Source organism: Myiozetetes cayanensis, unplaced genomic scaffold (assembly GCF_022539395.1).
Source record: "Myiozetetes cayanensis isolate MyiCay16 unplaced genomic scaffold, myiCay2020 scf5-8, whole genome shotgun sequence".
Lineage (NCBI taxonomy): Eukaryota > Metazoa > Chordata > Aves > Passeriformes > Tyrannidae > Myiozetetes > Myiozetetes cayanensis.
The window spans coordinates 101,214,198-101,227,109 of NW_026087742.1; the positions used below are offsets into that span (position 1 = coordinate 101,214,198).

General features: G+C 38.3%; 1 protein-coding gene across 10 annotated transcripts in view; it reads right to left on the minus strand.

Moving 5' to 3' along the window:
- The window catches only part of SCML2 (Scm polycomb group protein like 2), a 71,387-nt gene that overhangs the window by 16,137 nt on the left and 42,338 nt on the right, over nucleotides 1-12,912 (minus strand). For all 10 annotated transcript variants that reach the window (XM_050332546.1, XM_050332541.1, XM_050332540.1 and 7 more), the window contains 3 exons: nucleotides 8,123-8,373; nucleotides 2,341-2,476; nucleotides 280-483 (listed from right to left, as the gene is read on the minus strand). In XM_050332546.1, coding sequence (XP_050188503.1) covers nucleotides 280-483; nucleotides 2,341-2,476; nucleotides 8,123-8,373 — 591 coding nt within the window. The remainder of the gene's footprint in view (nucleotides 1-279; nucleotides 484-2,340; nucleotides 2,477-8,122; nucleotides 8,374-12,912) is intronic.

The following is a 12,912-nucleotide window of genomic DNA, read 5'->3' on the forward strand; positions in this document are numbered from 1 at the left end:
AGCTCTGCTTAGTATAAGTACCTAACTGTACTATGCATATGGAATTTAACATCGCTATTGTTAAATTCTAATTTAAAGAATTGTTCAAATCACTCTGAACCCAGAGTGAGACAAATCACTCACCACCCATGGTAAAGGAGTTCACAAGTATATGTTCTTGCTTGTGTTGACATAGTTACAAAAGTGATATAAATTCATTGCAGCGACTTCAGTTCTTCTGCCCTATGTCAAGTTCACAACCAAGTGAAGAAACAGAAGAAACCAAGCATCTTCACATACCAGTTATCATTTCCCCTCCATGATGGCCAGATTTCAGAAATCCAAAGACTGTTTTGGCTTGATAGGCACAATCCACACAAGCCTGTACAGCCTGCTGAAGCACCACATTGACAGGACCTGGTCCAAAGTGGTCTGGAAGCTGCTGAACCTTCTTCTTATCCAGGTGAGGCCCAGAATTTCCATGTTTGTTGACATAAACACACACTGAAAAGGTACAAGCCACATTTACTGTCAAGAAACCAAGACGTGTTTCCAAGTTAGAATTGCAAAGTGTCATTTTAGTTTTAATCTTGAGGAAAAGATGTGCCGGTCAACTCAAGAAACTGAATGTGCACATGTACTTTCAGAGCACGTATAAAGTGCTCTTCTACCAAGCTTCTCCTGCCTCAGTCCTAAACCCACTTTTTCTTCCTGTTCTCTGAAGCCCTTCTCTACCTCACTAATGTAACAAGACTTGTATTTTGACTATCTCTGCTCATACACTCGTTCCAATAAAGTACAAATTACTGGCAGGTACTCTAAACTACCAAGATAGAATTCTAAAAAGCTGGTCTTACCAAGTTACTGCCTACATTTTCTTCTGTTTAAGAAGCCACAACAAAGAGAACCCTATGTTACATACCCACCCACCCAGAATGATGCTCATTCTGAAGCACCCACGTGGCACTAACATATACAGGCACACAGGGCCATCATACACACACAGTGGTTACTGAAGGCCTGGACCTTCAGAAGATCCAAACTCCTCACATATGATTTCCACATTGCAACATGGCCTTCTCTGCTAAATAAAATAAACACTTCTCTAGAAACACTGTAAGGTGGTTTAAACCTGAGCACAAAACAACCATGTAGGACTTTTGAAATTACTTTTTAAAGAGACAACGTGAAATTGTCTTCCAAGGAGACTGTCAAGCCAGAAAAACATGGGAAAAAGATGTAACTGATAATTTTTTTTCTTGTTCACCCTCACTATCACATGACAAAAAATGTACCCAAGACCTTATTATAGCTTAATAAAGACAGAAATGTGCCTCTGTGGTGATTAAACAATCTAAACATTCTATTACACAAAAGACTGACATTTTCTGAATTGTAGTATGACTTGTACTTAGATAAAAACCTGGACTTTTAAAATTGAAGTAATTTCCACAAGAGTCCTCATGCATCTGTTTACTCTCTGATGTCTGCAAATTGGAGGAAACGTATTTGTACAAATAATCAAAGCTACAAATCAACAAAAATAGTTTCTATAGCATCTTCTGTCTGAGTTCAACAACAACTGCCTTCCAAAAGGTTTATTTTCTTAAGAAAAAAGTACATGTTTTCCCCTCATCCACGACTGAAATTGGGAGTGAGAAGAGCCTGACAACTCCAATTGTAAAAACAGGTTTTGAATGTAAAAAGGCATCCAAACAAAATTAGCATAATTTATGGAGTTTTTAGAAAGTTCTGATATTTCAGATGACAACACACAAATTGTTTTACTACAGAGTTACCAGTTCCTCAATGGGTTAGTTCATTTACTAACTTATTTCTTTTCTGCCAACTCTTTTCAAGATGCATTTCATTACATTTAAAAGGAAAAAAAAAGGCAAACATGAGGAAAGAGGAATGTATTCCCTCTGATTGCCTTTACTGGGTTTTAACAGAGTTGTTTCTTTTCATGTACAGCTATACAGAGATAAAATCTCCATTTGGTTATATTACAGTACAGCCTGCATGATATCAGAATATCATAGTTACATCTATTCCCCTTTCATACATTAGGCAGTGGGACAGACATGAAAGAACTGTACAGTTTCCTTCTTCAGACAGGAATGAAATGCCAGGTCTAGCAGATCTATCAAAAGCCCCTGTTCCCCAGCACTTACTGCTGTAATGCAGGAATCAAAATACTAGTTCTGTAAACGAACTCTGGTTCCTACAAATATCTTTAAAAAATAAGGCAGCTGGAAAATGATTTACAGTAATAAGTTTGCAGCACATTTGCCATAAAATGACACTATTATTTTCCTTGACATGGAAGCCATTTCAAACATTTTTTTCTTTGTCTTTTACCTGTGGATATAACTGCTGCAGTCGCACCAGACAAACTAATTCCATCTTTATATATCTGTGTAGTGCCATTGTTCTCCTCAGGAGATGATTGAGGAGAAGGAGATGCAGGAGTTGGTTGTTCTGGCAAGATTTTTTTCTGTTTAGAGAAAAAAAACAAAGTCAAAATGTTTAATGCTTTTTAAGGAGTCTGCAAAACCTTTCTGCTATCAGTTACCATCTTAATGGATCTGTGTGGTTCCTTATTACACAGGTATCACACATAGCAGAGAAGGTAAAGTTCAGGAAAAGAAGACCAGAAACTGCCAGTTTGCATTTACAGCTACTTTAGTAACGCAGTAGAAGATAAACAACTTATAAAAGAAACCTACCTTTATCTAAAAAGTGGGAAAATAGCAAGCCTTCTATACAAATTCATGGACTTTAAGTGTTACAAAGCATGGAAGAGGTGTTTTGGATTACTTCCCTGTCCATGCCCTTCCAATCACCTGGGTTTATCACAGTTCAAGTAAGTTAGTTGGGCTGTATATATATTGTCATAAAAAACCTGAGTCACATCTGAACATCAACATCAAGGTGCACATCTATTTTCCCTCAGCTTGTTCTGAAGGAGTTGGAATTCTCAAATAACCACTTTGAGGAACTGGTGCTTCATGCAAGATATCAAATAAACTTGTCATTACAACCCAGTCATGTTGCTGCCAAAACCTTTCCCTTTCCCAAACCAAACTTATTTGAAGTTTATCATATGAAAGACAACCACAGTTTGCAGCATAGAGATTTCAAAATTGGTCAGTGTGCATTATCTTTTCCACCTGAGAAAAGGAGAATTTTGTTGTAATTTGGTTTGGACTGGGGTTTAGAAAAGAGATGCGCACAAGGAAGACCTTTTTAATGTGTTTTGACATACTATGAAAATACATGGAAATTAAAGAAAGAATAAATTGGAGTTGATCACTTCTCCTGTCACTACTTATTCTCACATGAGAACAGATTAAATTCTCATTCTCTCACCTAGTAAATATTAAGAATATAAGATATTATTTAAGGTCTTGACACTGCTGATGGCAGCAGAGACTTGTGGTCATGTGATAAGGGTTTACTGTTAAAACTGATAAATAGTAAAAATTCAGTCAAGTCCCTAAGGGAGGATAAACCCTCTTCTATTTAGCAGTTTTCATCCTCCACACTTTTAAAAGCAGCATATTTTCCAAATAATGTATTAAAAACAATGTAGAAAGCAATCAAAATATATACTTTCCTAAAAAAAGCAGTGCTTAACTTCTTCACAACATCTGTAAAGAATAAATTAACTTCCTCCTGAAATCCAGGGCACTTTAAAGAAAAATTCTGGTCCCCTTACGGTTCAGAGAGGATAGGTTTCACTGGAGAAAGTGCTTGACAATATGGCACTGGTGGAATCACCATGAACATAAGGAATAGACTGCCAAGGTTTGGCACTGCATTGTGAATGAGATGAGATGAGGGTTAGACGCAGAACCAAGTAGTGATGTATTACATGTCAGGAATTGCCAGGAATCTTAACCCTGGGTGACAGAAAGGTCTCTCTCTATCCTTAATACAGAGAACTAAAAGGGACTTGGGGAAGACTGAGCTTTTAATCTGAAATCTAATATTCCTGAAGGCCCCTGGAGCAAGGGCAGCAGTTGTCCGTCACCACACTGGAAATTATGGGTGGTCAAGTCAAGGAGAATGATGAGGTAATGGGGAAAAATGTAGCCATGAAAACAAAATACAAAACTAAACTAAGAGGAACCATCCGCTCTCCGCACTAACACACAAGTGTGGTGCAGCCAGCCGGACATTTCCTACCTTCTCCCTCTGAAGTAAACAGCACGTTACGCTTGCTCAGCTGAGGCTCTCAGTTTGTGTCCCACACTGAGAAGCAGTGAGCTGTGAGCCCAAAGCCATTGTGTTTCACAAGGTGGGCCATGTTCCCAGCAGGGCTCAGCACGTTTCCTTGGTCTGGCTGTCGCTGGCTGGCTCTTGCCAGTCCTGTCTGCATGCACAGAGCATTGCTCACAGTCTGGTACCACTGGGCCAACTTCACTGGCTTTACCCTGACACTTAAAAACTCCTTTTTTGTGGGGTTGAATTTAGGGCTGTTACGCACACTCAGACCGAGGTGTTTCCTCAAGAAATTCTGAAAGGAATTCTCTGCACTGTTATGTGAAATGTACTTTTAAAATATAATGAAAGAGATGTAAAGAGGTTTCTTCTTCATTATGACAGAGTAAAAACACACAGTGCAAACTGTGAGAAACAAATGGAAAACAAAATCCAGCATGCATCTCATGCTTGCTGGAAAGCTTAGGAAAAAATTTAAATAAAGGAGAAAAATGACGCAAGAGCTCAACATTCCTAGCTGTACAATAAAAGTTAATATCTGCACAATGATAAACATTGCAGCACAACAAGCCTAGAAGAGCAAAGAAATTCAAACAACTCTACAGAGTAACAGGCATAGACCAATCTCCCTAAACACAGAGGTTTTGAACTACCACACAGTCAGCTCACACTTGAAGCACAATTATTCAGTCTAAAATCTGGAGGAGTTTTTTTTGATCAGTCTTTGGGGAAAAGAAAGAAAGAAAAAGAAAGAAAGAAAAAGAAAGAAAGAAAAAGAAAGAAAGAAAGAGAAAGAAAGAAAAAGAAAGAAAGAAAGAGAAAGAAAGAAAGAGAAAGAAAGAAAGAGAAAGAAAGAAAGAGAAAGAAAGAAAAAGAAAGAAGGAAAGAGAAAGAAGGAAAGAGAAAGAAGGAAAAAGAAAGAAGGAAAAAGAAAGAAGGAAAAAGAAAGAAGGAAAAAGAAGAAGGAAGAGAAAGAAGGAAAGAGAAAGAAGGAAAGAAAAAGAAGGAAAGAAAAAGAAGGAAAGAAAAAGAAGGAAAGAAAAAGAAGGAAAGAAAAAGAAGGAAAGAAAAAGAAGGAAAGAAAAAGAAGGAAAGAAAAAGAAGGAAAGAAAAAGAAGGAAAGAGAAAGAAGGAAAGAAAAAGAAGGAAAAAGAAAGAAGGAAAAAAGAAAGAAAGGAAAAAGAAAAGAAGGAAAGAAAAAGAGAAGGAAAAGAAAAAGAAGGAAAGAAGGAAAGAAAGAAGGAAAGAAGGAAAAAGAAAGAAGGAAAAAGAAAGAAGGAAAAAGAAAGAAGGAAAAAGAAAGAAGGAAAAAGAAAGAAAGAAAAAGAAAGAAAGAAAAAGAAAGAAAGAAAAAGAAAGAAAGAAAAAGAAAGAAAGAAAAAGAAAGAAAGAAAAAGAAAGAAAGAAAAAGAAAGAAAGAAAAAGAAAGAAAGAAAAAGAAAGAAAGAAAAAGAAGGAAAGAAAAAGGAAAGAAAAGAAAAAGAAAGAAAGAAAAGAAAGAAAAGAAAGAAGGAAAGAAAAAGAAGGAAAGAAAAAGAAGGAAAGAAAAAGAAGGAAAGAAAAAGAAGGAAAGAAAAAGAAAGAAAGAAAAAGAAGGAAAGAAAAAGAAAGAAGAAAAAAAAGAAAAAAAGCATTTTCAAATCTCTAGGCACATACCATTTGCATATGTCCTGTGAGGTTGTATGGCACTCCATGTCAGATACACCTCGTCTGTGCACAATTCCCACAAAGCTCCATTTCCCCTTTTGCCCTTATGCTAACAGGTGTAATAGTCCAAAGAAAAGCTTGTACATATGTATAACATCTTGGCAATTTAGCCATGTACCAAAGCAATAACAACCTTCTGTGAATTCTCAAAAGGAGCTAATTTTTCAAGCTTTTAATGCAAAAGTTAATGTAGTAAAACTCCCAAATTAGATACATCAAACTTAGATTTTGCAAAACTAACTCTGTTGCCTGGTCCCACAGAGGAAATCAGCAGTGCACAGATTTCACTATGCACTGCCCCAAGACAGGGAGTGTCAGCAGTAACCCCCATTCTCCATCAGTTCCCCTCAAGTACCTCACACAGACCAGGTGTCAAATGCAGTGCTCCAAACAGACACTTTCAGACATCCAGTGTTTCTAAACTAAAGAGGCCCAGAAGCCTCTTCTAAGGTTTCTATTCTAAGATACCTCCCAACTATTGTTTCAAAAGACAGATAAAGCCTCTCAACTTCTTTTTAATGAGAGAACAAAACTCATACATGAAAGTGAGCATCCCGCCATACCTGAGTAAGGCCTTAAGATTTGACAGTCCTGTGTTCAATGCTGTACTTTAAAACCTCCCCAGACTTGTGGAGAACACCCCACCCACTAGCTAAGGCTGGATGAGAGCACCTTTCTCCACTTTGATCTGTGTCTCTGTGCACTTTTATACACCAAGTAAGAGATAAACAAAACTGGAGACCAATCCCATCAGTTGCCTACCAGTTTGGATGTCCAACTGGGAGGGGCAGGCAGCACAGAAGACAGTGCTCAGTTTTCGATTTCTGGTCCCCAAGATCATTTCTTATCTTGTGGTCATCATTTCAACAAAGTGCTGCTTCCAGTTTTATACTAGAGAGTTCTGGTAATGCTCTAATAATGTTACTTCACTAACACTTTACACTGATCAGCACTGTCACTGAAGGGAGAATTCCCACCTGTGCCATTACTTCACCCCTTTCCACACATCACTAGCAATAGATCCCACAGCCCACACTGATACAGATTGAAGGTGAAAAGCCCCAAAACTTCTACTTTTTGAATCTTTGGTGCGGCAGGGTGGGTGGGTAATGAACACACACCAAAAAAAAACCAAAACCAACCAACCAAACAAAAACCAGAAAAAACAATGTCTTCCACCTCCCCACTAGTGCTAATGCAAAGGAGGAAGGAGTAAATTGCCTGAGGAAAGCCACTGCAGGATTGCTACTCCTCTTTGACAGCCTGCTGTGCATGAGCAAGCCTCAGAAAATAGATTGTACTTCCACAGCAATCCAAATTGCCCGAAATCTGCCCTGCTGTGATCCCATTCTTCCTTGCAGCAGCTGTACCACTTGTGCTTTTCTGGGGTGGAGTAGACAAAGAAGGAAATAAGAGGGATGGATGCTGTGCTAGGTGTCTACCAGCTGAGCTCCTGGAACTATCTCACTCAGACAGTTTACCCACCAGTGCTGGTGTCACGTGGGAGTGGGAAGTGGGGTGAGGGTACAGCAGTGCCAGTGTGCACCTGATCAAACAGCTCCACTGGAGGTGAAGCTGGAGGCAGCTACCGACACTCCAGATCTGACTCAGGTTGGCAGGGAGAAAGGCAGAAAGGCATCCTGTCTTTCAGGTCAGGGCAGAATTAGGCGCACATCTAGAGAAATGCTTTGCCTGAAAGAGCTATGTGCTTCATGCTAGTAGTATCTCTTGGATTAGGGGGTATCCATGAGATTCATTTGGCAAATTCAGTTGTATGCTTTAAGAAGCCTAAATTATGCAACAAAGCCCTCACTGTTCTTAATTCTTTGGTTTCTAAACCCAAAACAAAACAAAACAAAATACACATGCTATATATATGGATCAGTACCAAACTAACTCAGACTAAAAAGCTTAAAGGCTTTCCTGGCTCTTGTAATTTTACTGGGAATGGTTATTCCAGAATAGTATTTTTCAACACCAACTACTCACCCATAAATAAATTACTAATCTTGTTTGGGAATAAAATAATCCACAGACTCTTACACTGAAATATTCCAGGATAGCTATTCCAGATTTTTTCTTGTAATCAATTGCTGAAAACAGTAAAGCCCTGAAGGCTTAAGAGAAGACAGAGAATTTAATAATGATTATAAAAAAACCTCACTCCAAAATTTTGCAATATAAAGTAAAGTAGTAGATAAGGACTAACCTTTTTTCCAGGTTTTAAACTTTTTTTCCTTGTTTTAAGATTTTCAGTATGAGAGGTGCTTTTTGTCAGGGGAATATTTTTAGGAGACCGGCCCTTCTTAGGAACTGCAGACTGTCCAGGGGGTTTGCCCCGGCCTGGTTTCCTGCCTCGCTGTGCTGGTACTGGAGCAGATTTCTGTGGAGACTGCATTGAACGCCGGGTCACTTTGGAAGGGGAAGATTGGATTTTTGCACTGCTCTTTGTAATGGAAACTGAGGAAAAACAAAAACAAAAGGGAAGGGGGGGAAAACCTCAAAATGAACAATGGAAAGCAACTTTTCTAACAAAGGCTTAAAAAAAGAAAAGTGTACTGCACAATTTACATTATAAAATAAATATACTTTGTATTTTGAACTTAAGTGGTTGGCATGAAACTGTGTAACTCTATTGAAGCCACAGAGAGAACTCTTTGTACCCGTTTTTTAGAGGAAACTTTCCTAAGAGAAAAACATTCAAATAAAAACTGGGGAAAAAAAAATAATTAATCCACTCACCTTATAAATGCTTCCCATAATTTAATTATGATATTTATAAAGTGTCATTCATCAAGAAGGCCACAAATTATACAGCCTATAATACATCCCTTTTCCTCTAAGAGCAGTTTCCACAATTACAAGACATGCCAACAACTTCTAGAGCGCTACAAAACAATTCTGTGCAGCAAAGAAAATCAGCCCACTGACAAGAAAAACTGATGACAGGTAAAAAGTCAATAATGAGTGTTTCTCTGAGATGCCAGTTTAGAAAGTTAAGTTCACATAATTATAACCAGATATTTCTGCCTTGAACCATTTGGAAGAAGGACTTCCAAAAATCAAACACAAAGTATCATTTTTATTCATTCTTTACATTAAAGTGGTTTTCTCCCATGAAACAGGTGAATCTCCCATTCCAATCCAAATTCAATATAAGATCCCAATAGACACCCACTTGGATATGATCCAATATGTATATGATATGACTGCATTGTAATCTGGCGTGAAGTTGCAGGATGTGATCAGATTTCACTGAATTGAACTGCCTAATTAAGAGTCTTTTCCATCCAATTCACTCTTCTCTGAAATAATGATGATTTGATTTTATCTATTTTCTACCCAACAAACAGATTAAAACACCAAAAGGATGCCAAACAGAACCTACATATAAGGACATATCCTCACTGAAAAGACATACTGCACCATGCTATAGCGGCACCTGTGGCCAAAAAAACCCGAACACTAAGTCCAGAAGGCCAACAAATATTCCATTTTGTTGACCTGCTTGCTGGCAGGCAGACAGATGTTACAAGTTGTGGAACAGGTAAGTAGAAGATGAAAATAGGAAATTTTGTGACAACAAACCACCCTTGTTGAGAAGTATGACAAAGAAACATGCAACATATTTAAGCCTTTACACTTAATAATTAGACAGTTTTCTAGTATGAACCTGCTCCTACCAAAGCCTTTTGCATCTTGCTGACAGGGAAACTCAAGTGATTTACTATGACCTTAAATACTATGAACCTAATGTGATGTAACTTAGACGTATTGCAAATTAGGGTTCAAGCAAGCTTTAACTACATCAGTCACCAGTGTCTGACCCAAAGCACTAATGCAGACTGGAAGCGGAGCACAGGGTACTGCTACTTCTGGAGTTTTGTGATTTTGGAATATTTCTTCTCTGAAGAGATCAGTATGCTGAGGCTTTCCGGTAACAAAGTAAAACAAAAAATAAAACACAAAGATGAATTTGAAATGAGATCTTAATAAAATAACGTATATAAAGACTTAGTAACAGTTTTAATGTCTAGCTCTCTGAGTGATACTCAACAGTCCAGCACCTAGCCTTACAACTGTTACTTTAACTCTGTATTTTTACTCAGGAGTTAACGGTTATTAAGTATTTGCAATAGAAAATGTCACAGTAAGATGAAATACACACTGTGCCCAGACGTCTTATAAAATACAAGTACTCCTGACATACATTTCTAGAGCTGTAGGAACATTTACATACATTGCTATTTGCCTGATTCGGTTACTAATCTAATATTCCTAAATGGCAGTTCAGAAGAAATCTCTTCATTATAGCTGGTTGCAGACCTAATACATCAAATATAGACGGGATATTCCCTAGGTATCTGAGAAGGACCACCTTCTGGATGTGCAAAGCGATCACTTTCTTTTTATTTATGTATGCCAAAATGTATTTTCATATGCAATGACAGCTTAAAATAAGATGAACAGAATTTTAACCAAATGCTGGCATAGCATTACTCTTATGTCCCTGAATTGCTGAAAGGCAACTCATGTTAAGCTGTATGTCTGGAAAGCAAAACAATATCAACTGTATGCTGTACAATCCAGTAATACATATTATGCCCTGTATTATGCTCACAACAATATAAAATGCAGTTATTTTGCCACACAACTATGCATTTAACAAAACAATCATGACCTTGTAAAGAAATGTTTAACAAATTCTTTGTGCCTCTGCCTGGGCTGAAATCTAGCAAATGCATTCCTCTTCTCGCATAGTAAAGACACAGATAATGCTAAATACGCGGCTGCTTTCAAGTAAACGGGTTCTAGGACCAGAGGTATGAGTTTTGGGATACTGGACAATCCCTATTCCCTTCCAGAAGAACATTTACTGGACAAAGAGTAACAATGCAATCAGCTGCAACCACTTCAGGTTGCGCTACTGAACCACACACATAAAGTACTACCTTATCTCAGCATCTTCCTACCTGTGTGCGCCAGAGGAGCAAATATTAGCAGCATTAACCATTAAGGGGGGGATCAGGTCCCATTGGTATTTTTCCTTCTGCCTAGGGCCGAAGCTGCTTTTTTCCATAGGCAGGACTGCAACAAAGCCCATGCTGCCTGGGCAGCCTCCTGGAGACAGCAGCAAATGAGGAGGCTGCTATTTGCATTTGTTGATTTAAGAGAGGATGGGGGGAGCACAAGGGAGTGGGAGACTGCTAAAGTAATTCCCATATTGTCTGCAGGCTGTATTGACAGTGATCATCAGTCACCTGCTCATACTTCCTTCACCCCGGCCTTCAGAGGGAGACCAAAGGTTACACCGGGTCACAGGATCTGGAGGGAAATGAAAAGACATGCAAAATCAAGCTGCCAACCCACTGCATCTGTAGACAGAGTTATCCCCACATGGCCACATGTTCCAAAAACTAAGACGTTTTAATAGTCTCATGAGAACTTGTTAAAATATAACGATGAAGAGAATAGAGAGGAAAAATGCCAAGCTCTGCTTGCAATTACTGCAGTATTTAGTTGGGATATTTACAACCAAAAAGCACATTTGCCTTTTCAGGATGCTGCTTTGCATCACAAAGGCCTTCTCATTTGCACAAACAAAATCAAGCGTTTGTGTCATGTTGCTCTCCTACACAAATATCCACTGCTCCAGTTTCAGGAGCGAGATGCATGGCTTTCCTTCCCAAGTATCGTATTTACACCCAAAACCTGTAGTGGCACTCTCAAGAACCAATAGACCCCACTGTACAGACATACTTCACCATAGTAATGTTAGCAACTAAAACATCATTTTCAAAGTTCACAGAGCTATAGTTATACTGCCGTGTTTGTGTGGGCTATGAGTGACTACCTTCATGCAACTCACAAACAGCTTTCATACTTCCAATCACTTCTCTTTCAAAACATTCTCCTTTTTTTCCTCCCAAATGATTCTGTGAGAATGCCAACACCTACCAACTTTGTATCCAGTGTACATAAGAGAAACCCCAAATGCTGTATCTTGGAACTCACAGACTAAAGATGCGTGGCCACAACTCAGCCCTAGTTAGAACAAGCAGATCCACTGCAGTCAACCAAGCTCATTTGCATAAGAAGGACATGAAAGATTAGACTTCACATGAGGGCCAAATTCTACTTTGCAGAAGCAGAAAAACTGCCCAGACACAGGCAGGACTGCAAAATTTGACCCCAGAATATTATCTCCAAGATCTCTTGCCAGAATAAGTCAGATATTTAAGGCAACTGTGAAATCTGAAGCTACTAAAACCTCCAGTACTTGGGAAGGGAACGGAACAGATGACAGCTCAGAAGCCTGAATTCTCATGCAATTCTAATTACTAAAATTCCCTCAAATAATCCACAGTGACAGTTTCACTCCATGTTTTTATGGAAAGCAGGGGAAAAAAGGTTCAGATTTGTAATATTTAAACATTATAAATCTACTGTTCAGTTAGTGTCACAGAACAGCAATTACATGACAAGACTTAAAAAAGCTGAAGTGAAATTACACGAAGGAATATAGGAACTCTCTTTGCTGTACATTCTGTAAACACAGCATTGCTACCTGAGGTGAAGGTGCCAATTAGGACAGTAAAAACAGTAGTTCACTGTTTAAACTAGGTTTTCTTTCAGGACAGAAATTATTCTACTTGTACTGCAGTATTGTTCCTATGCCTCCACTGATACGCAAATCCAATGTTCTTCTGAGAATATAAAAACTAGGTCCTTCTCTCATCTACAGCTGAAGAAAATGAGGCAAAGAGATTAAGCAACTTACCCTAAATCCATGTGAGCATTCCACAGCAAAAGTAATGGAAACATATCTCCCGAGTTCTAGCCTGGAATTTTAACTATAAAATTAACCTTCTTTAATACAGTAAGTTATTATCATGATAGTTTTGACAACTGGCAAAGGAAGTGGAAAAGATTAGCAATTTTTCAAAACAGCTTACTGCCAAGGATTATAAAAATTTATGTCCTTATGTCTCAATTCAA